At 52.1% G+C, this 24,824-nt stretch overlaps 8 protein-coding genes across 8 annotated transcripts; 6 read left to right on the top strand and 2 right to left on the bottom strand.

Moving 5' to 3' along the window:
* Positions 1–603: 603 nt before the first annotated feature.
* Z517_05237 (uncharacterized protein) lies at positions 604–2,433 on the top strand (the record flags this gene model as incomplete). The annotated part of the gene is made up of 2 exons (XM_013430564.1): positions 604–719; positions 777–2,433. The coding sequence occupies 2 exons, from the start codon at positions 604–606 to the stop codon at positions 2,431–2,433; spliced, it is 1,773 nt and encodes a 590-aa protein (XP_013286018.1).
* Positions 2,434–3,055: 622 nt separating this feature from the next.
* On the top strand, positions 3,056–5,777 carry Z517_05236 (uncharacterized protein; the record flags this gene model as incomplete). Its single annotated transcript, XM_013430563.1, has 4 exons — positions 3,056–3,188; positions 3,248–5,078; positions 5,136–5,246; positions 5,306–5,777. The coding sequence occupies 4 exons, from the start codon at positions 3,056–3,058 to the stop codon at positions 5,775–5,777; spliced, it is 2,547 nt and encodes an 848-aa protein (XP_013286017.1).
* Positions 5,778–7,516: 1,739 nt separating this feature from the next.
* Z517_05235 (serine/threonine-protein kinase nrc-2) lies at positions 7,517–9,584 on the top strand (the record flags this gene model as incomplete). Its single annotated transcript, XM_013430562.1, has 4 exons — positions 7,517–8,357; positions 8,414–8,713; positions 8,763–9,147; positions 9,200–9,584. The coding sequence occupies 4 exons, from the start codon at positions 7,517–7,519 to the stop codon at positions 9,582–9,584; spliced, it is 1,911 nt and encodes a 636-aa protein (XP_013286016.1).
* A 1,119-nt stretch (positions 9,585–10,703) lies between these two features.
* Z517_05234 (uncharacterized protein) lies at positions 10,704–14,493 on the top strand (the record flags this gene model as incomplete). The annotated part of the gene is made up of 2 exons (XM_013430561.1): positions 10,704–10,848; positions 10,904–14,493. 2 exons carry the CDS (start codon positions 10,704–10,706, stop codon positions 14,491–14,493), a joined length of 3,735 nt encoding a protein of 1,244 aa, XP_013286015.1.
* A 628-nt stretch (positions 14,494–15,121) lies between these two features.
* Positions 15,122–18,304, bottom strand: Z517_05233 (uncharacterized protein; the record flags this gene model as incomplete). Its single annotated transcript, XM_013430560.1, has 5 exons — positions 15,122–15,532; positions 15,734–16,038; positions 16,183–17,475; positions 17,550–18,156; positions 18,209–18,304. The coding sequence occupies 5 exons, from the start codon at positions 18,302–18,304 to the stop codon at positions 15,122–15,124; spliced, it is 2,712 nt and encodes a 903-aa protein (XP_013286014.1).
* A 479-nt stretch (positions 18,305–18,783) lies between these two features.
* On the top strand, positions 18,784–20,060 carry Z517_05232 (uncharacterized protein; the record flags this gene model as incomplete). Its single annotated transcript, XM_013430559.1, has 2 exons — positions 18,784–19,786; positions 19,843–20,060. 2 exons carry the CDS (start codon positions 18,784–18,786, stop codon positions 20,058–20,060), a joined length of 1,221 nt encoding a protein of 406 aa, XP_013286013.1.
* A 280-nt stretch (positions 20,061–20,340) lies between these two features.
* Z517_05231 (uncharacterized protein) lies at positions 20,341–21,058 on the bottom strand (the record flags this gene model as incomplete). Its single annotated transcript, XM_013430558.1, has 2 exons — positions 20,341–20,556; positions 20,924–21,058. The coding sequence occupies 2 exons, from the start codon at positions 21,056–21,058 to the stop codon at positions 20,341–20,343; spliced, it is 351 nt and encodes a 116-aa protein (XP_013286012.1).
* A 605-nt stretch (positions 21,059–21,663) lies between these two features.
* Positions 21,664–23,910, top strand: Z517_05230 (uncharacterized protein; the record flags this gene model as incomplete). Its single annotated transcript, XM_013430557.1, has 4 exons — positions 21,664–23,178; positions 23,234–23,273; positions 23,343–23,726; positions 23,789–23,910. The coding sequence occupies 4 exons, from the start codon at positions 21,664–21,666 to the stop codon at positions 23,908–23,910; spliced, it is 2,061 nt and encodes a 686-aa protein (XP_013286011.1).
* Between the last annotated feature and the right edge of the window lie 914 nt (positions 23,911–24,824).

The raw sequence follows: 24,824 nt of genomic DNA, 5'->3' as shown, positions 1-24,824 counted from the left end.
GAGGAGTGTTTTGACCCCGTTAGCCTTTCAGATGGCTCTCCTCTGCCCCTCCACCTTATCCGGGGCCTTGCATTGATCGCTGATGACCCGCCACTATCGCTAGGTAAGCGGCATGGCTCCATGGGCAAGCAAAGGGAGCTATTCAATTCTTGGGGCGCCTCCCGCAGCTCTCCAGCTTACATCCAGCGAATCGAAACCGAATCTGACGTCTGACTAGAACCCCCACATGGTGAAAGTTGCTGTTATCGAAAGCTCTAAAGCTCTCTTCCCGGCTATCCATCCCTGTTCCATACCTACTCGTACTAGGTATGCCTCCAATGTGAAGCTACCAGAACTCAGCTGTGATCATGAGACTCAGTCCTGTAATGAGTAAGCTCGCCTCGTTAGAGCTTGCTTTCATGAGCTCCTCCAGGCAAATGCTGTCATAACCTGATCGAGCTACTGGAGCTCTTGTCCTGCAGCCTCATGCTCAATCACCTCATAATGCTGGCTCAACCCCGCTGCTCCTTCTAACTGTCTTCTGCTTCTCAGCTTCTCTGGTGAGTGCTACTGACCGATTCTTCTTCTGAATCGCCATATGTTGGCCTAGATCGTTGAGTAAAGATGGGTGCAAGGTCCACCCTCAATGCCTTGTGTCTCTATCTCCTCGCTTTGAGCTTCACCGCTACTGCCCAGGTAGGCCTCAGGGAACAGGTCCTGAGCACTTTCATCTATACTAGGTTAGTCAATAATACTCTGGGCAGTGGGATCTCAGGAAATGAGCTGACATGGGATAGATATGGCGATAGAACCCCCTTTGTCCTGCCCATTTCGCCCACTTTGACGCCTCTCGGTGCTCAACAACTTTTCGAGGCTGGCGACAGGGTTCGTCAGAGGTATCTGGTGCCGGTCAACGGCGAGGCTGAGTCGACGGCGATCCACGGCATCGCATCGTATCAGTTGGAGTACGATCAACTAAGCATTGTGTCGACAGACGATCAGTATGTGTTTGCTTCCGCTCAAGCATTCCTTCAAGGACTGTATCCGCCATTGCAGACCTCTTCCAACTATACCTATATTGCTGGTCAAAGTACTATCCAGAATGGTACAAATCTGGTGGCTCCTCTCAACGGCTATCAGTATCCGAATATCAATTCTGTGTCCGGTAATGATCTCAACTCGATTTGGGTCAGTGGAATGAGCAATTGCCCTGCTTATGTCGCATCAACAAATGACTACTATGGCACTGGGTCCTTTGAGAGCATTCAGAACAGTACGAGGGAATTCTATCAAAGTCTGCAGCCGGACTTTTTGAATGGAATTTTCTCAGACGCATCCGTTGGCTATTATGATGCATATTACATCTATGACTATCTCAACTATGCGTCAATCCACAACACAAGTGCGGCACAGCTTCTGTCCCCAGAAGTTCTTACCAAAGCGAAGATCCTGTCTGACGACTGGGTCTTTGCTCTAAATGCCGACGTCGCGGCTTCAGGATCTACTCCTGGTGACCACATACGAGCGATAGCTGGTCGCACGCTCGCCACGAGGATCCTTCAAGCCTTCTACACGACCATCAACACCCAGGGGAATTCAGACAAGATGACTTTATTCTTTGGAAGCTTCGAGCCCATGGTCGCATTCGCAGCTCTTGCTCAGCTAGTCTCCCCTCAGAATGCAGCATTCTACAATGTTCCAGAGCCAGGCTCCAGTTTCATTTTCGAGCTGTACACACTACAATCTGAAGAAATCGACACCTATCCAGACACATCAGATCTCTTTGTCAGATTCCTCTACCAAAACGGAACAGGACCTTACTCGTCCCTGGTGGAGTACCCTCTGTTTGGGCTCAGCCCCAGTCAGACCAGCATCACCTTCGTAGATTTCATTGCCGGCTTGCAGAATTTCATGATGTTCAGCGTGGAGGACTGGTGCACGACCTGCAACAGTTTCATCGTCTTCTGCCCAGCCTTCACCGGCACGGATGGTAATCTCAACCCAACCACTGGGTTTTCTCCCAGCCGTCATGGCCTATCGCCAATCGTGGCTGGTGTCATTGGAGCTGTTGTCACTCTCGCAGTGGCTCTTCTCCTTTTCGCTATGGTGATGTTGCTTGGAGGTGTGAGAATCCACCGGGTCCATACCAAACGCAGGTCCGAGTTGGGAGGGTTCAAGGGCGGGGCGAAACTCGCCAGTGACCAGGATCTCACCCTGTCCAAGGGCGGTGTAGGCGCCGTCGTGGTTGCTAGTGAGGATCCAGCCCATCCATCCCCTGTGAGAGGCCACGAACGTGTTGGAAGCTGGGAACTCAGAGACCAAGCAAAGGCTGAGGAGGCTCAGGGGCGAGTCCTCAATCCAGTTGCAGGTCAACCGCGACGACCAAGTTATGAAGAGGACGACATGCCGATCAATCCTTTCACGCCTGCTGTCACTCCGCACAACCATGTATGATGATTATGAATCGAGACAAGGCGGCGCTTTGGAGTTATTTGTCGGGATTTGACTGGGTTTGACTGGGTTTCTGCCGCACCCTCACGTCCGCTGGGCTGGAACGAAGAAAACACATGGCTAATTAGGAAGCAAACAAGTGAAAACATATCTGAACATTCACTATTCTCCTAGCTGTGAAAACTCTTTCCTTTTTTCAATCTCGCCTCTGACACGTTTCTTTCTTCTTGCACATCCCCAACCACTGCGTACGACAGCCCGACCCTGTCAAGCGAGCCGTCTCTTCATCTGGACAACACCACCGGCAACATCACCGGCGCGCGACCAGTTGGAAGGTCAGACTTGTTCGGTGAGTAGAGACATCTGTCGCGCCTTCCTTCTCCCTTCTCCCGGCGGCTCGGTCTTTCATTCAGACAAACAAAAAATGAAGGAAGCGGCAGCCCCTGCCCTCCTGTTCACCCGCGACCCCAAAATAGCCACCACACTCACACTCACTTTCGTCTACACATGATCCCCCTTGACGGCTGTGCTGTTGTCCCAATCTCTTGCGGTGATCGCTTTTGGTCTCTCTTTGGCTATTCAGTTGCACGTTCACTTGCGCCTTGAAACACGACATAGAGCCAATATGACTAACCAACGCCTAAATAGCCCATCTCGTCGGCAGCGCAGATACACACTTTCACGTTTGCTTGAACTAGCACCTCAAGCCAGGCCTGCTCATTTTGATCTGTCCAAATTCACGTACGACGCAGCTCGGGGTGAGTTTCAGTCTGTCATTTCCAATGCCAAAGCACAGACAATGTTGACTCTTGTACAGCCGGGGTCGTCCCTCCATTGGGTGCCTGCGTCATGTCCAGTCGACGTGGTTCGAGTGACCGGCCTCGCGGCTGGTCGCAGGAGTCTAGCAGCTCCCAAGAAGAAGTCATCCTCTATCGAGGCAACCGCATTGTCGAGGCACCTGAGCGACAGCCAACAGTTCCGCCCTCTGAACGCCGTGCCCAGCAAGATGAAGGCTTCGCTCGATTTCTCAAGAAACACTCTTCTCCTACCCACCAACGCGTCACTGCTGGTGGTCGAATCGTACCAATGGAACAGCGTACACGGCCCCCTGTCTTTACCTTGCCGCAATCCAGCCAAAGCACAGAAGCAGACCGCAGAAACACACGCGACGAAGTCAACGGGGTCACGAAGCCGAGTGCGTCTGGCCAGAGCGAGGCAAAAGAAGCGGACACGGACAACAACATCCCTTCACCCCAGCCACAGTCCATCCCCTATGTGCCTGGCACCGGTGGGGTTACGGATGCATGTGGAACAGCCACCACCGCCAACTTCAATCTGCTGACGCCAAACAATGTTTTTGCTTACGACGGTGCTCACCAGGCAAATTATCTGCAAGCGGTGACATCAGCATCGTACTTTACACCGGTTCCAGGAGATGCGTACTTCTTGCAGAGCCCTCAAATGTACTCGGCGGGTGGCGCAATGCCCTTGGCTAGCTTCAACAACACATTCGGTCTCACCTTCCCAGCGCCTTATGTGCCCAATCCACAGGTACTGAGCATCCCACCATCGTGTGGCATCATCACCACTCCTATCGATTCTCAAGCCCGAGAGGATGCATATAGTCGACATATGCTTTCTGAATGTACTGCACAATTTGAGGAGTTTGATCGGCAACTCAAAGCCATCGACCGTCATCGCGCCATGACAGATCCTGATCCATACGTCGCGGATCAGCGCATTACAATTGTCCAGTTGCGATCGGAAGCCAAGTCACAAATGACTTATTGGTCAGAGCAGCTAGGCGTCGATCCCAAGAGCCTTGCAAAAAATGTCACATATCAGCCGAACAGCACTCTCAATGTGGAAGCCGCTACATACATTCCATTGACTACCCATCCCTCGCCTGAGAGATATCCTAACGGCACTGGGAGTGGACCAATTCCCCAAATGATGCAATTTGAGGCTGAGAGACCCAAGTTTGACGTGAGGAGCACGCGTCGTCCGATTCCAATTGTGCCACCTCCAGAGGATTCGCCAAATTCGAAGGAGGATGCCAATGGTAGAATCGGGTCAAAGATTGAGTCAAACGAGGTCGAGGTTGAGGTCGATGAATGGGGCCTCCGTATCGGTCCACCGCCGCCAGAAATCCAACGACAGCAGAGTCAAATGTTGGAAAGATTGGTCCGTGAAGCCAGCATCTCTCCATTGGGCTCCAGCGAGAATGCGCTTGTTGTCACTCCTGGACCAAGCTCCCAATCAATCAGTCCTCATGAGAATTCTGTTAAAATGCAAGAGGCCCAACAGATGACTGACATTTGCTCGGATAGTGAGGAGTGGTTGCCGACTAAACCAGGTCGTGCTCCGCCGACTGTGGAAGCCTGCTATGAGGTCCAGCTCGACGCCATGCGACTCCCTCTCGGAGTAATCAGCAAGGTACGAATGCCCGATGGCACTATTACCGAGATTCGGGGTCGTGGCTTGCAGCGTCCACCATCATTTGAGATGGATGAGTTTGAAAAGCGCTATTGGACAAAGAAGCCCACCGTGACCAGAGAGATGTGGGATAATTTTGTGGAGGTGCGAGCTTCGGGAGAAGCCTCCAGCCTCGTCGACATACTTGAATTCAAAGCTCTTGGTCTGGAAAGGTTTGTGATGTTGGTAGTTGAATTGGCCAGAAGATTGGGCTAACTATCTTCCCATAGCCATGAAAACAAGCTGAAAGAAAATCCCAGAGAAGGGTTGCTGGGCCACAGCCCGGCAGCGTCAAATGGAAACCGCAGCGATTATAAGACCATGGCAAGGGATACAGCCTAGTATGTGCTCCTCCAATGCCTGCCTGGTGGCTTGAAAATCAAAAACTGACAGCGTCCAGTACCCAGAACTTACTTCCTGGATTTGTTCGCAGAGGCTACAGATCGACAGTGGAGCCATCAACTAGTTCTGACCCAAGTTTGTCCGTTCTGAAGCAGTCGTCGGCGTCATCCCCATCGATTTGGTTGCGAGGGGAAGACAGAAGCGGATGGATCTCGAACGAGCACTTGAGGAACGGCCGAGTCACTGGATCTGAGGCTCTGAACAACAAAGGCTTCTCGTCGATTTCTATCCAGAACGTTCATGCCATGGGGCGTCTCCCGCACTTGTTGGATGGCACCAGTGACGGTCAGAGACTCTCGGCCAAGTCGATGCTCTCCGCGGCCAGCAAAGCTGCCCCTCCCTACCTGATGCCAACTGCAGTTCCACCTCCCGAGGCTTTCTATGAGTCGTACCTTCGAGAGGCTCGTGCCATCAATGTGGGGCACGAAGATACTTTTCTGGCCCGGGTTCCCAGAAAAGAGGCGATGTAAGAACGGAAGACGGACCAAAGAGGGTCTTTACACATCGGGTGGCGGAACTCCAATTGAATACCAGGCTATTTCTTTTCAGAAGTGTATGATACGGCAGGAATTGGACATGTCTATTGGGTGACATTGCTTGGGACCTAATCATGGTTGGTTGTATCGTGTCACCGAATATTGCAAGACAAACGGAAAGACAAAAAAAGTTGTCATTGGGGGCTTGACCTGGTTATGATCATGAGGGCATTGTGGAATGGGTGCCAGAAGCTGGTATTGAGCGGGTGACAGGCGACCTGTGAACAAGTGAACGACATGCACGTGTATTCAAGTACTGGGCGACATTGGAAGGCACAACAGTGAGGAGCAAGATACAAACAGCGGCTAGGTTGTGCCAGCAGGATATCTGTGAGTACGAATAAGGCTGAATGAACATGTCACTTTTCGACCTGTCACGTCCCTGATTCTCGATTGAGTGACGTTGTTGTATGTGACGCCCAGAGTGCCTTTTGGGTTGGTGTCTCAGGTTAGAGACAACGAAGACACGAGATAGGAGTATGGGGAGTCCAGATTTAGCCAATTGGTGGATGTGGTGGATGTTCTGCTGGTGGCAAGATGGAAAATTCTTGTGCTGAGAAATCAATCGAGGCGCACCAAATGGGTGCCAAAGGCAGGAGAGGGAGTTGATATGCATATGAGGATGCACGGTGACGAAGGGGGGTGGGCATGAAGACATCCGATTCGAGACCTGACAATCAAGGGCCAGGCCCGTCCAGGCAGGTCAAGCAAGCCATGGCAGGGCAGATGGAATGGAGATGGAAATGGAGATCATTGTACTCGGTACCTCGCTGGTGTCGTTAATACGAGGTGCCCAGGGTGCCTCACTCTCTACTATTCTTGTAGGTACAGGCGCAAGCAAGGCGCAGGCAGGGGCGGGGTAAGGACACTTTCATATTATAAGGTATTCACCAGGTTGTCACTACTGTTTGGATCCTTTGACTGACCTTGTTTGCCCCCTCCATAATGCCCAGAAGAGCAAACGAACCCCTCCATGACCCCCTTCACCTCTACAAGTAGAAGTTGGAGATATAAGGTTTAGCCAAAGGAAAAGCCAAGGGAGAGACCGTTCTGTACCGAGAGAGGGCGAGAGAAACAACCGCGACTGCGACCGCGACCATAATCGCAGACGCCAATAATCCTACCCACTCCCTCCAGCTAAATAGTACCGATACTGACACCTGCAACTCCCGCCTGCGGTCCCTGCCAATTCCTCCAGCCGCAACTTACTAAGTGACTTGAACCCATATTATCAATTCCACCACCCCCAATCCCCATTCATTTCTCAGTTCTTTACTTCACTTCAACCAAAAGGCCATACCATAACCACCCAACCCCCCTTTCCCACGGGTTGATTCACCATCTTCGTTCACTTGGACAAGTCCAAGTGTCGTCCATATTCATCCGAGGACAGAATCCTGACATGGCGCACCACCGTTAGCCCTAGCCGCATCCGATCCTCCTTCCCTCCCTCGTTCGTCCCTTGTCCGTTCTCCGTACCACCAAAAATCGCCCTATCCGAACCTCACCTCTTCAGAACAGCCCCCAAGTCCGCTCTTTGCTCGCCCCATTCCCTCTGTCTGAACCCAAGGGCTCTCTTCCCACTTACATTTACCTTTCTACCGATCAGAGAGCTTTCGACCCCTTTGATATACTGATTCTGTGGATCCATTGAATTGGCACCCTGCAGCATCATGGCCGCCACCACCGAGAAACGCAATTTTTCCTCCTTGTCCTTCTCCTCGAAGAAGCATCTGAACGGCGAACCGGCCTCCGGTACTCACACTCCGACTACAACCAAGCTGAAAAACTTCTTCCGTATCAATAGTGGTGGAAGTCAGACCTCGATAGGCTCGGATGGGTTGCCCACTCCCAAGACTGAATCCAAACCCGTCAAACAGTCTAGGTTTCTGCCCGGTTTAAATAGAAATAGATCGACTACTGTTGCTAGTGAGGGACATCCTCTCGACGACGCCATCGCCTCTCCAACGGCCCAGGCCAACCCCTACTTCGTCCATCAAGGCCTTCCTGCCTTGCGCCACCACAATGAGGGCAGCGTTCCGCCTTCGCCTCCAGATACACCAAAAGTTCATGTGAATGGTACAGCGGTTGAAGAGAAGGCGGTCACAGCTGGTAAGGAGGAATTGGCACGGAAGTTGAGAAGAGTGGCTTCGGCCCCAAATGCCCAAGGTCTTTTCAGTGGGAACAAGCCAACTACGGAGCGTCCGTCTACAGCGGAATTAGGAAAGGAGCCTCTGGCTGTGGTCAATGGCTCATTGCCCAGGTTGGGTATGATTCCTCAGGAGGACTCGAGCACCCATAGCCTCCCACCTAAGCCTGGCAAGATTCCGTTACCGGGACAGATTCGACAGTCCGCCGCCTTTCGAAGGACCTACAGCTCCAATTCGATCAAAGTCCGAAATGTAGAAGTGGGCCCGCACAGTTTCGATAAGATCAAATTGATCGGCAAGGGCGATGTTGGTAAAGTATACCTCGTGCGCGAGAAGAAATCGAACCGGCTATATGCCATGAAAGGTTACTTCTGCCTATTCCATAGCTCCCCAAATGACGCAACGCTGACTTCTTTCCAGTGCTGAGCAAGAAGGAAATGATCAAGCGTAACAAGATCAAGAGAGCACTGGCTGAGCAGGAGATTCTGGCCACGAGCAACCACCCTTTCATTGTTACCCTGTATCATTCTTTTCAGTCCGAAGATCACCTGTACCTGTGCATGGAGTATTGTAGCGGAGGCGAGTTTTTCAGAGCTTTACAAACTCGACCAAACAAATGTGTCGGTGAGGAAGATGCTCGGTTCTATGCTGCCGAAGTCACAGCCGCGCTGGAGTATCTGCACCTGATGGGTTTCATCTACCGTGATTTGAAACCCGAAAGTAAGTGCTTTCGACCCCAATATTGCTCCCTGTGTACTGACCATCATAGACATCCTCCTTCACCAGTCAGGACACATCATGCTATCCGACTTTGATTTATCTAAGCAATCGGATTCTGGAGGTGCGCCGACCATGATTTTGGGGACTCGAAACGCCTCGAACCCCACCGGATATCCTCTGGTCGACACCAAGTCGTGCATCGCCGACTTCCGCACGAATTCCTTTGTCGGTACGGAAGAGTATATTGCTCCCGAAGTGATCAAAGGAAATGGGCATACTAGTGCGGTTGACTGGTGGACATTGGGTATTCTGATCTATGAGATGCTGTTTGGGACAACCCCTTTCAAGGGTAAAAACCGAAACGCGACCTTTGCAAACATTCTGAGGGACGAAGTGCCCTTCCCTGACCATTCTCACGTGACCCAGGTCAGCAAGTAAGTACTTATTGCTTATCCGAGGTTCGGGATCTTTGCTGACCTCTCTAAGCCTCTGCAAGTCGCTTATCAGAAAGCTTTTGATCAAAGACGAGGTCAAACGGTTGGGCTCTCGGGCAGGTGCTTCGGACGTCAAAAATCATCCGTTCTTCCGACCTATAACTTGGGCTCTTCTCCGCCATATGAAGCCACCTATGATTCCTCACCAAGGCAAGGCTCTCGACACAGTGAACTTCAGAACGGTCAAGGATAGCGGCAGTGTCGACATCGGAGGCCCGGCAAGCCGACTAAAGGGGGTCCCATTGGATTCGGCTTTGGCGACACCTGGAGGAGAGATTGCGGATCCATTCCTGGAATTCAACAGTGTGACACTGCACCACGACGACGAAGACGCGATCGTGATGCAAGACAGCGCAACCACGCAAATTGGGCGGTGACGGTGATGGAATTTTTCTTGTTTCTCTCACTCATTGAAGAAAGCTTGTTTGCCCGTTTCATGGTGGTCAGTTACTGGTGGTGCATGGGCGTTAGGGGGGCGTACGGAAAGGATAAAACATGTCATGAGACACGAAGGTCAAGCGGCTTACTCGTCCCTTTTGATGATGATGAAAGCACGCTGTGAATTCCGGGGTCTCCAAGCATATGCGGCGTTTGAGATATTTCCAAAACTGCGCATGTACAGATATACAGCGGACTACTGGAGACTAGGGAGGGGAGATTGGCCGGCCGCTCGCTCGTTGTCTTTGTTGTCTCTCTATACTATGGATTGAGCTTGTGGAAACATTTTCCATGTGTCTCTCTGTACGGTTAATTTTTGACCGAGATGTTCGTGACCAGATCCGTGAGGGCGCATGATCTACCTATACGAGGTACTTTTGGGGGCAAAGGGGGAGCCTCCTGACTATACAACGGGATGCCAGAATCGCCACTGCTGGGGCTTCAACGTCATAGTGTAGATACCTAACCGCGCTTAAAGCATCGGGCTGCGTGGGCGGTCAAACGGCCAGGGGAGAGCGGTCTGGGTCAACCAATCAGGCCAGGTGTCGCCAAAGCAACTGCGGAGGCCAATGAATTTTTGGAGCTGTAACACGCCTCCATCACCATTCTTTTCACTCACTCATCAATCAGCACCGTCGCACAATACTTTTCCTCCCCCGTCCTCCCCCGTCAGTCACAAACAGGCCCAAATCCTTCTCTCCGCGGTCGAAGCGGCAAGCGGCAAGCGGTAAGCGGCGACACAAAGAACCCGGGGACACATTTTCACTCAAATTTTACGAGTACCCTCACCTGCCCCTCCACATGTTACACAGTGCATCTTCGTCCTCCCTTGCTCTCATCCAGGGAGCATGGCCAAGTGCTCACGGTTCCATCCCTTCATTCCTGTCCTCCGCGTACGAATCAGAATGAACGTCAGACTGTAGCCGCTCTTTCCAGGGCTTTCAGTAGCTCCTATGCTTCCTCCCTTCTAACTTTTCCTACCCCTGTCCCTCACGCCGAGGCGAGTCTGCAATTCTAGACCTCATTGAAAGATTGAGTCGGGAAAGGTCCTGAACGCCATGAAGTTTGGTCGGAATCTTCCTCGAAACCAAGTCCCGGAATGGGCATCGTCCTACATAAACTACAAGGCCCTGAAGAAGCTCATCAAGGCTGCTGCGGCGGCGGGAGGAGAGAAGCAAGATGGAGATATTCCCGATCTGGCTGGTAGGATTGGGTTGACATGAAAACCAACCGTCGTGACACTCATATTGTATTCTAGGATTCTTCTACACCTTGGACCGGAATCTCGAGGACGTGGACTACTTCTACAATAAAAAGTTCCAGGACTTTGCACGACGTCTGAAACTTCTTGAAGATAGATATGGAATCTCGCCTCAGGCTGCAACCCAGCTCGACGCAGATGAACGTGAAGACCTCCTTGCGGCGCTTCTGGAACTCCGGGGCGACCTGAGAAAGTTACAATGGTATGGAGAAGTCAACAGGAGGGGCTTTATCAAAATCACAAAGAAGTTGGACAAAAGAATACCCGCAGCCCATGCGCAAAAGAAATACCTCGAGCTGAAGGTGGATCCGTCGGCCTTTGCGACAAATACCCAGCTCTTTACATCATTGAACAAAATCAATGACTGGATCTCCGTCTTGAGTGAGGTGGCAGCCGCCGCTCCAAATCCCGCCGACGACGTTGCTTCTATTTCCTCGGGGTCATTGAAACGGACAACATCTCGGCCTTCTTTGAACATATCTGTGGAGCAGTTGGCCAAAATCGAGATCAAGATCCGTCAAGACGATGCGCGAAGCCTAAAAGAATGGATCATGGGTATAACGAAACCGGGAACCGAAAACACAGACGCAGCGGTGCAATCACTACTGAATAATCTCCTTCAGAGGGCAATCTCTTCTCGGAGTCGGGCTTGTGCGGCGTGCCTGCTGCGCGAAGTTGTCTTTCTGGATGCTCAAGACGATATTAATCGCCGCAATTGCATCCATCGTCTTATAGTCTCGGTAGGCCGCAAGCAGTCGCACACAAGCCAGGAACCCGCGACCGATCCCCAAGCCGATGCTGAAGCCGACCTCCACAACTTTATCACTCCCGCGACGCATCCGTCCCTTGCCTTGAAGCGCTCGATTTTACAGGAAGATCAGCGGGTGCAAAATGTGACGCGTGAAGACGAGGCTGTTGTGTTCCTCCAATTCCTGCTTGATCACCTCAAAGCGTCACAACGACCAGCTCTATTAGCGAGAGATAGCGCCGGGAGAACGCCTATACATTTTGCGGCAGAGTATGGCATTAGGGTCATGTGTGAGATCATCATTGAGCATCTCAAGGCGTGGAAATTGTTCGACGTTACGGAAGGCATTGACGGTCCCAACTGGCAGGACGATGACGGATGGGCACCCTTGCATCTCAGCGCTATTGGCGGTCATCCACTGACAACCAAAGCTTTACTCGATGCCGAGAAGAGCATGACCCCCTCTATCAAGCGAAGATCAGCCAAGTCATCAGTTGTTCTGGCTTTGGCTACCAAAGCAAATTTCATCGAAATCGTCCGACTTCTTATACAAGCAGGCGTCGACATCAATTACCAGGATGAGCAAGGCGATACGGCGCTCCACGTGGCTGCTAGATTCGGTCATGTAGAATGCGCCAGGCTGCTACTCGAGGGCACCGATGAGCAAAAAGCCAATATCGAACTGGCCGAGAAGACTTACGGATGGACGCCATTGTTCATTGCTTGTGTCGACGGCCATCCTCCAGTTGTGGAGCTGCTCATTGATCATGGAGCTGATCTAGAGCGCTTGGATTCGTCAGGCTGGAATGCAAAGGAGCATGCAGCTTTGAGAGGGCATGTCGACATAGCACAGAGGCTCGACCGCGTCATGCATGAAGCGGACACCGAAGCGGACGTCTTCCTCGCTTCGACGTCTCCTCCACTGTTGTCATCGCTGAATGAACGGAACTCCAATGGTCTGGGATCAAATGGGCAAACAATCAAGACAACTGAGGCTGTCAAGACCTTTGGTCATCGATATTTGACCGACAAGAGCATGATCTTGGTCAGCCTTGGGACTATGGACACTCGCAAAAGTATCCGTGCGGTTAACCTTGACCGAATCCCCCTGTCAAGTGCTCACTCTACACAGCTCGACACAGCTCTTTCCATTGTCGTCTCGGCCAAAGCCGCTGAGGGTGAACCCGAAGTCATTGACCTCCCAGTCCAAGACAACATTTCGACAGAACCAATTGTCTTCCACGCAGCCGACCCATCCAAGGTCAAATTGTACTTTGATCTGATCCCGACTTATGCTGGTTCTCAAGACCGCGTGGTCGGACGTGGTGTTGCCTTGCTTTCAAGCATCAAGTCGAGTGTTGGAACCAAAAAGATGTCACTACAAGGCGATGTAACGATTCCGATTGTTGCGGCAAGCGATCTGGAGGTTATTGGCTCTGTTACATTCAACTTTCTCGTCATCACACCCTTCAATCACCCTAATATGTCAGTAACAGAAAATCAAACGTACTGGAGGAGTATGGCATCGACCATGGTCATAGGCCATCGTGGACTGGGCAAGAATTTTGCCGCCGGCAGAAGATCTCTTCAGCTGGGCGAGAACACCATTCAATCCTTCATCGCGGCGGCCAGTCTAGGTGCTTCGTACGTCGAGTTTGATGTGCAGCTCACAAAAGACCACGTGCCTGTCATTTATCACGATTTCCTCGTCAGTGAAACGGGTATCGATGCTCCCGTGCATACCCTTACACTCGAGCAATTCCTCCACGTCAACGACATGCGAACACCCCGCCATTCGAGACCAGCTTCACCTGTACCCTTTGAAAAGCCGAAAACGGCCAGTCTGAAGAGCGTCGAGCGAGACATAAGAGCAAGCAGACTAAGATCCATGTCTGTGAGCGGGGCTACCAGCAACGAGTCTCTTGAGATGGATGAGCGGATGAAACATACGCGCGACTTCAAGAAGAAAGGATTCAAGGGCAACACTCGAGGCAACCATATCCAAGCGCCCTTTGCCACTCTCGAGGAGATGTTCAAGAAGATTCCACAAGAAGTGGGCTTCAACATTGAGATGAAGTACCCCATGCTATACGAAAGCGAGGACGAGGAAATGGACACGTATGCCGTGGAATTGAACTCATTTGTGGACACGGTGCTTGCCAAAGTGTATGAATTGGGCAAGGGAAGAAACATCATTTTCTCGAGCTTCAACCCCGACATCTGTCTTCTGCTGTCCTTCAAGCAGCCCAGCATTCCAGTGCTGTTCCTGACCGACTCTGGCACGAGTCCTGCGGGCGACATCCGCGCCACTTCACTGCAAGAAGCGATTCGCTTCGCCAGCCGTTGGAATCTGCTTGGTGTGGTCAGTGCGGCAGAACCTTTCGTCGCCGCGCCTAGGCTGGTCAAGGTTGTCAAGGAAAGCGGACTTGTATGCGTGAGTTATGGGACGCTGAACAACGACAGTGCGATGGTGAGGAAGCAAGTGAAGCAGGGGATCGATGCGGTCATTGTGGACAACGTGCTCGCCATCAGGAGAGGTCTAACCGAGGATGTCGCCAAGGTTAGCGGTTCAAGCACTCCTAGTTCTGGCGTCAAGGCTACAGGAGGGCCATCATCTTCATTCTTCAACCCTGAGGACAATCTCGACTCGATCCAAACGAGAAGTTCAAAATTCAGACAAAATGAGAACGGTGCTGGTGACCTGAAGAAGCTGCTAGGCGGAGTGGAGAGTCTCCAGACTCATGACGCTGTAGAGGCGGTAAAGGATGATTCAAGGCCAACAGTTGTTTCCGGGACCGACGGTGACGTGAACGGTGTCAATGGACAGAAGACAACATGAGACGATGAGACGAGGGTACGTAACCCCCGAAGACACGGCTGCGTTGTTTGAAACGGCAAAGCCTAGGTATAGACTGGGAAACGGACGAGGGCATTACAAATTGCAACTTCCAGATCTTGCGGAGGGATCGAGAGACATGGGCGTCAAGGGAACATGGGAACCACAGATTTGCTTCAAATCGAATACTCAAGAAGCTGCAAGAATTTCAGGGTTGGCTAGGCTGGGCTGGGCTGGGCAGGGCAGGGAATATCGGAGCACGGGAGCCATACAGGCAACGCGCGAGTTGCGAGAGAAAAAACTTTGCAATTGCCAGGTGGGCGACGGGTCTTCTGGTCTTTGGTTCTTGCTACATACAGACATACATCTACATATGAAGGATGGCAGGAAACAATGCAAACCGACCCGATTTTCATGTCTGACCTGACTTGACTGGACCTGACGGTGTTAGTTGTTGCTCGTCATGCTGAGTGAGTGAGTGTTTACATGCCCATCAAGGTAAACCTGCTCACTACTTTGCTTTGCCAAAATACTTTATCATAACCTAGGTAACCTATCATAGGCATGTAGGTATCATTTTTCTCAGATCCATACGTGCTTACATGCCTACCATGCCGACAGCCTGACAGCCTTACATCAAACACGCCTCCTTCTCCGACGAATGCAGCTCGCTCCCACCGATTCGCATTCTGCGTCCACGTCCGCGCCCTTGCCCTCGTACAGCAGCGCCGCCAATGCGATGTGCTGAGTTTGCTGCTGCCGTCGCCACCGGCGGTGGTGGGACACTTTTCCTCTTGGCCTTGTCCTTATCTCCACTGCTGCTGTCTTCTGAGTTCTTCTTCTTCTCTGCTGATTGCGTTGCCGCCGGCGTGGTTCCAGAGTGAGATGGCGTCTGAGACACAGGTACAGTGGTAGACGCAGGACCGGGAGAGGGAATGTAGACGTAGACGTCGACAAGCCACTCGTACCAGACTTTGCGGTCGTCGGTTTTGCGCCACATTGTCAGGGTGAGTTCGGATTTGTCGGGGAGGAAGAGGGGTGTCTGTCGAGTTCATTCCGCGGTGGGGAACGAGTGGTTAGAATCTCTTCTTTTACAAAGGGAAAGAGACAGGAAAAGGAGAATGACAAGAAGAGGGACAAAGAGGGAAAGAGAAAAGAGCAGGGAAAAAAAAAGGAAAAAGAAGGAGGGGAAACAGGGTGACAGTGGTGAATAGAAGAGGAAGAGTAAGGGCCATCAACTCACCTTCAAGGGAAAAAAGATCGGGAACCAACTAATCATGCCCTCGCTCTTTTGGTCCATGGTCTCCGGATTCGTCGACAGCTCGACGCCCTTGTAGAGCACCGTCTCAAAGTACCCCGCCAGCCCGTGGCATGCGCCCCGATGCGGGATGGGGAACGTCAACTGACACGAGCGGGCGTTGTGGCTGTTTGTGAGCGAGGGTTCGGTCGTTGTCGTCCCGATGGTCGAAGGCGTCAGGCTGGGCAGGGCCGGGTTCGGGTGCTGGAACGCCCATGTCTGCTGGATGATGGGGACTGGCGTCGGTGGTACTTGTGGCGGGGGCGAGGAGAAGGATTGCTGCACCGGCTGGCGAGTGTGCGCTTTGGAATATGGCGTCGCCGTCGTGTCTGCCGTTTCCGAGGGGGAAATAGGACTCGATAAATCGCCGGGAATCGGACGACGGTGGATAGTACTCACAGTTGCCGGCATTTTATGCTGTGCCTCGGATTCCGCCGCCGCAGCACCCGGCTTCGTGCTCAGGTAGTCGATCGCGTTGAACATGACCACATACGGCGTCTCGCTCGCGTTGGCGTTGCTGGTCATTCCGTGCAAGATGTCCGCGTGGAGCTTGGGCGCCGCGATCGGCGTGACATGTGCCGTGTACGAGGCCGGGATGGAGATTCCGTGCACGGGGTTCAGGAGGTGCTGGACCCCATCGAGACATTCCGGGGACAGCTCGTTGTCGCCAAAGGATCCTAGGAGTTCGCTGATCAGAATGTCAATCTTGTACGGTGTTGGGGTCGTAGTAGTCTGGGCGGTTGTGGCAAGTAGGTTCGTGCTATCGAGACTGGGTGATCCTGTGAAGGCTGACTCGGGACCACCAGGGGTGGCTTCTTCTTTCCGCGAAGTCTTTTCCTTCTTATTGTCGTCGTCATCGTCACTGTCTGCGGAGGTGTTGTATCTTCGAGTCGGTCGTGGTGTGTCCGCAGCGCGAATAGGTCCCCTCCACGTCCTCATGTCCGATTTCACCAGATTTACGCGGCCATTCCACGTCGTCTTGTTGTGACGCTCGAGAAGGACAAATGCGTTTGGGTTCTTTTCCAATGCCCACATGTCAATCTCAACGCCGACATCTTGACTTGCTTGGAGTGCTCGAGTGACCAGCGGGCCACGGCCTGCCCCAACCACAGCAACAACAACTCGTCCGTCTGGGTTGGACGTTGGTTTTCCTTGTTCAATCCAGTCGTGCAGGGCCCGAGCGATGGCACGCTCATACCATGCATACTTGATCGGGTCCTTCTCGAAGACTTCGTAAGTGATACTCTCGAGGTTGACGGAGAGTGGCTGCAAGGGCGCTTGGAGGTAATCTTGATAGCCGGCCCCAAAGCGATCAATGGCTGTTTGTGGTGGTTGTTTGGTTTGCAAATTGCGCATGTACGAGAGGTGAGGGGTCGCGTCCTTGAGATTTGGACTCTGTGCTGCTTCGGCGAGGGTAGGGAATGCATTGTTCTCCGTCGCCGATGGGTTCAGTGTGTTGCCGTCCGTTTTGTTGCTAGGGATCGTCCCCACGTCGCACAGAAGGAACCATGGTGCCGTACGAAGCCGAGCGAATCTCAGAACAAAGGCTTGATGCGCACGAGTCAGGACGGGATACCCTTTTGCGTTCCTAGCAAATATCTCCTTGTCGAGGGTGATAAGCCGGACGGGCTCCGAGTACCATCTTGACTGGATGGGAACTGGAGGGAGCAGTTTTGGTGTCGACAGTGCTGGAGACGGTCAGCGTCAAATGACTGTATAGAACACGCAAGGGTGGATGGTAGAAGAGATGTATTATGCTCACCTACACATAACCTCGCAGGATATTTACATATCGATCTAATCATGTTCCACGCCTCCCAGGATCCAAAAACATCCAATCTTTCGACTTCGGCCTCGTCCTGCTCGAGAAACTGTTGACGGGCAAATGGTGCCAAGCTGCCCATCTGGTCAATGTGTTCCTCGGAGTGGTCGATCATCGGAAACCAAATGTATAGCTGCAAATAGGGACCTTGGCTCAGAGCGTCCGAGAATGCCCTCGCATATTGGGCAATTCCGCTGTCGGAGACACCGTGACCACGCAGAAGAGGGCCTGCGATCAAGACGTATGTGAGTCCACAGAAGGCAGCATATGCCACTTCCAGTTGAAGCACTTGTCGAGATATATCTGCGATGATCGGATCTGGAGAACCTAGGTCGATCCAGGAACTGGTGACGCCGATGGTTTGACTGATGGACTCGTCAGGAGTCAAAGGAGTATCCGCTGGAGTTAATGGTGGGATAACAATAGGCGAAGCGCTTTTAGTCTTTGTGATGTCTTCTTCTGAATGCAGAGCAAGCGATGAAGACAGCAGAGTCAAGACCCGGGAATGGAAATGGGGAGTCGTGATGGGGCTTGTGACCATGTCGTACTTGTCTAAAGTCAGTCGACATGTGCCACTTCAGAAGCGATAGTGCTCTCACATTTGCAGCATGTGCATCTTGTATGGTGTCTATCGAGACAGGCAAGGGCCTCTTAGGGTCATGGTGCCCGATGATGAACCTTGGAAAGTCTTCCATCTCGAGGAAGAGAAGTCGACGATACTGATCAGCAGGGAATCCAAGATCCCCTATCTAATAACAGATTGAGTCCTTGTTAAATCTTAGGAATTGGGTATCAGATCGCTCCATTTTCGGGATGGCTCCAAAATTAAAATATCAAATATTCAGCCTTGTCACCAGACCATAGTCGTGGGCGGCGTGAATGTGGATCGGCAAATGAAGGTGGGACAATTAGATGGGTAATACGCTGCAGAAAGCAGTAGCAGCCGATACCTTCGTTTGAGATCAAGGGACCAGGATGAGAGTATTGACATGAAAAGTGCTTTCTGAACAGGAAGAATGTGAGGGCGCACGCTCGAGATTCCCAAAAGAGATTAGCGTGGGTCCAGCTCAGTTGACACGCCCAGCAATTTTGTTTCCTTGCGATCCGACTTCGACACTCCGACTTGCATATAACATCTCGACCCTGTTGCGCAGCCCCAAGCTGCATTGACACTATGAGTGTCGCTCGGTCCTCAGAGTGTCTTTTCTGCCTCTTTTCACGATCCTCTCGCCCAAAGTCCTTTCCTCGCCGTCAGTTTCATTCCTCCCCCATCCACCAGAAACGAAAACCGCGGTTCCCCAGCGTGAAGGCAGAGATCAACCGAGTGGATCTCAACGCCAAAGCTAGGGAGTTTCCTTCGGTCCAAAATGGCACCTTTCCTGAGCGATACTCTCCGGAGCAGCGAGCAGCAATCGAGGCAGCTCAGAAACTCATCGATCTTGACCAACTGCAAACGCAGACTGGCATGCGGACAGATCCCTGGAAGCTGAAATACTACGATGAATTGACCAAGATCGATCCGGTGGTAGATAAGCCAGTGCGGGCACCGATGACCAATATCGATGACAAGTCGAGGCTAAAGACGGATGAAGAGCTGGAGGACGACTTTGTCAAGTTCATCAACAAGATCCCCGAGCCGAAAAGCGAAAACGACTATGACCAAGAGCTATGGGACAAGTTTGACAAGAATCTCCGCATGACCGTCGGACGCGAAGAGGCCGAGAGAAACCCTCCCACTGCACTTGCTCCGGACTTGCCCAGAATTTCGGAGCCAGCCAAACCTCAGAAAAAGAAATCTCAAAGAGATGAGGAAGGGACTGAGAGAAAGGAACGGGCCGTTTCGCCTGCTCTCCTGCAGTTGATGCAGATGACCGGATACAGCGAGAAACAAATAGCGCAGTTACGGGTCAAGACCCTCATCTTCCACAGTGTTACGAACCAGACAAGGCTAGGCAAGATAAGAAAGATGTACTGTCTAAGCATAGCCGGAAACGGTCAGGGTCTCATCGGTATCGGAGAAGGGAAGTCTCAGGAAAGCTCTGCTGCTCTGGTCCAGAGTCAGTACCGTGCCATCCGGAATATGGTTCCCATTCTGCGGTACGAGAATCGAACCATTTATGGAGATCTGAAGGCCAAGGTCAGCGCCACCGAGCTGGAACTATATGCAAGACCACCAGGTACTGTTCTTCCGCAATCCGTGGCGAGATTGCACTGCTAACTGTACCGTTGACAGGCTTCGGGCTAAGATGTCAACAGTATATTTGGGAGATTTGCAGGTGTGCGGGAATCCACGATCTATCTGCCCGCGTGACACGATCGAGGAATCCTATGAACACAGTCAAGGCCGCGGTGCAGGCTCTGTTGAGTCAGAAGCACCCCGAGGATATCGCAAGGGCTCGAGGCAAGAAGTTGGTGGATGTTCGCAAAGTGTACTATGCAGGCCAAACATAGATCAGGGATTTTGTATATTAGCATTCCCAGACCAGACATTAGACAGCAGACCATGTTTGCGTCTCTGTCGTATTTTTGTACAAATTCAGGGTGGACCAAATTTTGACCGGCAAAGGGCGACACTTCCAACATGCCGCTCAGTTTTGACAAGTCCTTGTCGTGGCTCATGAGTTCGCGTCGCTCGTCAAGGGATGTATGTATCCGTCCTGTTTACCTCATGTCGTTACCCTAAGGGGTATCCATAATACAAGCACAAGACCCCAATTGGCCCTGTAAACATTTATTCGGCCGCCTCTCCCCCATCATCATCCGGTCTGCCTGCGGCGCCGGCAGCATCGTCTCCTCCCTCGACCTGCCCCTGTTGCAGCACAATGCTGTACACACTCGCCTTCATCAGCGTGTAGACGCTGGCGACCTTGCGCTCCAACAATCGAAGGCCCTCGGCGATTTCGAGCGTGATGGGTCCGCCGGAGAGGTCGGCCAGCGTAGACGAGAGCTGTTCGAGGGAAAATAACAGTGTTGTGTCAGAATAGAACAAAACTTAGAACTGGAACTAGAACTGGCTTTTTTGGGAGACGTAAAAGAGAAGTAAGTTGGTTTCCGTAACCGCCTTCCAAGCAACACAACAAAGGAAATCCTCCCCAGGATGGCATCTACATCCATCCGACGAAGGGAGACTTGATGGCACCCTTCTTCGTCTCTTGCTTGCTTGCTTCCCGTGCAGGATGGGATATCACTCCCTCCACCGATCTTTCGAGTGAAGAGTGTAGGGTAGGGTAGGGTAGGGTAGAGTATGGCATGGTAGAGTCGACGACCCGACATAACGCGACGCGACGCGACGAGATGAGATGAGAGTGACTCACCTCCTTCATGTTCCTCGATAACCTCTCGTATTCGTCCAAGACATCTTGTTCCAAAGGCGACACCCCTTCCGATGAGTGGTCAGTAAAGCTCAAGATATTGTGCCGGGAGTCGTTGTAGATGGTGCTGTCGTCCATCCCGACGTTGAGGGGTCGGACACTGGGATTTTTGTGTGATCGTTCTGGTGGCTGTTCACGGTACCAATATTATATCCCAAAGGACCACAAGCCACTCCCCCATTGATAACGCGTCTGGAGAAGTTGCGTCAGAGAATAAAATGCGCCACCGGACAGCCACCTGGAAAACATACGGACGACCATAAATGAGGCTAGACGCAGGTTTCCTTTTTCTACCCCATCATTCGCGCCCCGCATATACTTCCCCCATATCGTCAAACGGAATGAGACATGGAGAATGAAGAGTCTCTCAATGTACCTAGGCAATGTACTTGGAGGAGGCCGCAACGATGAGTGGACCGGTCTGCACTACCTCGTCCCAGCCGCGGTGCCAGATCCGCACTAAAACGGCTTGTACGGCTATTATTGAGTCATTCCCATCACATCTCCACCATATCCGAGGCTCTTCCCAAAATGGATCGTAAGGGACAGAGGGAGAGAGAGACAGATACCCACAGAGAGAGAGGGGGTGTGTGTGGTCTCTTTGCTTCCCTTTGAAACTACGATACCCCCTCGTGCCACACAGCCTTTGACAAGACTTCACCTCAGGCCTTACACAAGCAGCAATGGCACTGCTCGCTGCTGGCGCCGCCGCGGCGTTCACGGGTATCAGCATGTATCTCGATGCCAAATACTCGATTCGCAGCGACCTCGCCCAGATTCGATCAACAAAGAATATCCAAAAGTACGCGCTGGACTTGTGCGCAAAATACGGAGATGACGACTGGTCCTTCTACCACATCATACATTCGACTTATGACCAGAACCACCACACCGACAAGGAGGCGTTCGTCTTTGAAGGCCGGAGCTGGACGTACCGCCAACTACGTGAAGAGATCGGTCGAGTGGCTGAAACATTTGAAGCGCTCGGGATCAAGAACCGAACCGTGGTTGCAATGTTCGTCAACAACTCGCCAGAGTTCATCTTTTCTTGGTGGGCTCTGTACAAGCTCGGTGCCATTGCTGCACCGGTCAATACATCCATTACCGGAACCCACATCAAGCACTGTCTCAAAGTCAGCGAAGCCACAGTCTGCATCACAACTTACGAGCTGTATGATGTCCTCGCAAAGGCTTTGGGGCAGGACGAGGCTGTCCAAGGCTCTTCAAGACTGGTCTCGTCATCTCTTCCGAGGATCATTCTGTACGACTATAACTCGTACCCTCCTATTCAACCTCGCCTCGAAGGGACCTTGTTGCTAAAGCACGACGAGTTGCCTCCTGTGAGACCAGAGATGGCCGACTTCCCCAAACACAAGAGACCGAAGGTCGGTCCCACCGATGCCGGGCAATATCTCTTTACGTCCGGAACAACAGGGATGCCCAAAGCTCTGATATGGCCGCTTGGACATGAACATCTGATTGGATTCCCAAGAATGTGGCCATTCATGCAGGGAAGCCACAGAAGGTGGTATGTCTGCTTGCCCCTGTTCCACGGCACGGCATCCTTCGCTTGCCTGCCGGCCGCATTTACGTCGTCGGCGACCGTGATTCTTGCACGGCGATTCTCCCGGCGGGAGTTCTGGGCCGACATTCGACGCTCCCGGGCGAATGCCATCGTCTATATCGGCGAAATGTTCCGTTATTTAGTCCAGTCCCCCCCAGATCCCCGATTTCCCAACGAAAAAGATCACCAGGTTGATCTCGCCTTCGGTCTGGGGCTGGCTCCCAATGTGTGGCAAGCATTCAGGGAAAGGTTTGGAATCCCTTGGATAGTAGAGTATTACGGATCAAGCGAGGGAACAACCTCGCTACTGAACTCGAACAAGAACGATCTCGGGGTGGGAAAGGTCGCCCGGTGGGGACCCATACTACGGGGTAACTGGTTTGGCCAGAGGTCGTTCTGGATCATCAGAGCCGATTTCGAGACAGGGGAAGTGCTAAGAGATCCCAAGACAGGGTTTTGCATCAAGGCACAGCTGGGAGAGATTGGTGAGGCCATTTCCAAGATCGCCCCTCCATTCCAAAGGCGCCACGACTACGTCGGAGAGGGTGGTGCAGAGGCTACTCTGAAAAAGTCCCTGAGGGATGTTTTCGAGAAAGGGGACGAATACATTCGATTCGGGGACGCGATGGTGATGGTAAGTTCAAGCCATAAATTGGAGAGAGAGCATGCTGAGCCGATATCTCTTGTAGGACGAAGATGGATTCATCCAATTTCGTGACCGACTTGGAGGTACGTGATTGTCGATGACACCTTCGCCTTGGGCGCAATAATGGTGAAAATGCTGACGGTGCTTGGTAGATACCTATCGCGCCAAAGGTCACAATATTTCCACTACCGAAGTAGAAGCATGGATCAGTAGACATCCCCAGATTGCTTCTGTCAACGTCTATGCCATCCCAATGAACCATTACGGGTATGATGGACAATTGGGTTGTGCAGCAATTACTTTGAAGGGAGTGCCTCTGGAGCGGTCGGATCAAGCTCATCAGGACATCATGTCTCAACTAGAAGAATGGCTGCGTACTTCAGAAAGCGCCCTGCCGGCATATGCGGTGCCGCGCTTCGTCCGAATTCTGGTTCATGATGGTGCGCCACAAGACTCGGGTGGTCTGAGCGGTGAAAGTGGTAGCGAACGGGTTTCGACCATTATGAAGAAGTTGAAGACAGGTCTGCGAAAAGATGGTGAGAGTCACTCCCCAGATGACACCCTCTCTATGAACGCACTGCTTATTGTTTCTCGACAGGTTTCCTGCTGCCAGAAGGCACCAAGGACCGGATGTTCTGGATTGAGAGAGAGGGAACAGGGTACGCACCTCTGACCAATGAAGCCATTCAGCGCCTGCTCTCAGGCAAGGCTCAGTTATGAGAAAACGACAAAATGTGTCTAGATGGATCTGGGGTTGTCTTTATGTCAGTGCCCCATAATAATAGGGATTGAACGTGCACGAGGAATCCATCGCGCCGTGTTGCTGCAGCTGCCCCTGTTTTCTCTTCTCGCTTCTCAAGATCCCCACTTGTACCGCTTCGCGACAACAAGGTATTTGACTCAAAAGGATCGTTCGCGGTCGGGAAGCTTGCGGGATATTTGTGCTAGAGGACTGCTTGCTGTTCGGGGCTGCCGGACTTTTTTCGATCGGTGTCACAGAACCTTGAAAGGTAGTGGTGCTTCATTCGGGCCGTGTACCGTGGTCTAGGATCTATCGATAGGGGCAGCATGTGGCACAATGCTTGACTAGGAGGTGGATGTTCCGCACGTGGAATGATACGAGTAGATCGCATGGAGCAATCATCACGTACGAGGATGATTGCAGTTTTTGACAAAGCGGTAATTTCCCGGACCAATGCAGGGGATCGCGGGCAGCCTGCAGGGGAATATGGTCTGATGAGGACATGATGAAAGTTGTTGACACTGGCAAGTTGTAGTAGTGGGAAGATGCAGATGGGAGGCAGATGGAGGCGCGAGTCTAGACACTCACCACCAACCCACCTCGACGCCTCGACTCCTCTCCTCCCAACCCACGTTCTCGCGCTAGAATATCCCCCCGACCGAACTAAGCAGCCGTCGAGCCTCTGGAAGAATAAAATTGGCACAGTCTGACAGAATGTAGATGCCCTCTCTGAATTGTGGGTAGTCACTTGAAGGCGATGAGGATAGGGGTGTCATTATCGAGCATAGCTAATGATGGTTACCTTTGAGCCAATAGTGAATCGCTCCTCATCGCTATTTCTCGTCAGACTCTGCCACTTTATTTTGACATGGGCTCGCCGTGTTGTTCTCTT

Source organism: Fonsecaea pedrosoi, assembly GCF_000835455.1.
Source record: "Fonsecaea pedrosoi CBS 271.37 unplaced genomic scaffold supercont1.3, whole genome shotgun sequence".
NCBI classification, from domain to species: domain Eukaryota; kingdom Fungi; phylum Ascomycota; class Eurotiomycetes; order Chaetothyriales; family Herpotrichiellaceae; genus Fonsecaea; species Fonsecaea pedrosoi.
Note: the sequence above shows the minus strand (reverse complement) of the source record. Positions and strands in the feature narration are given on the sequence as shown.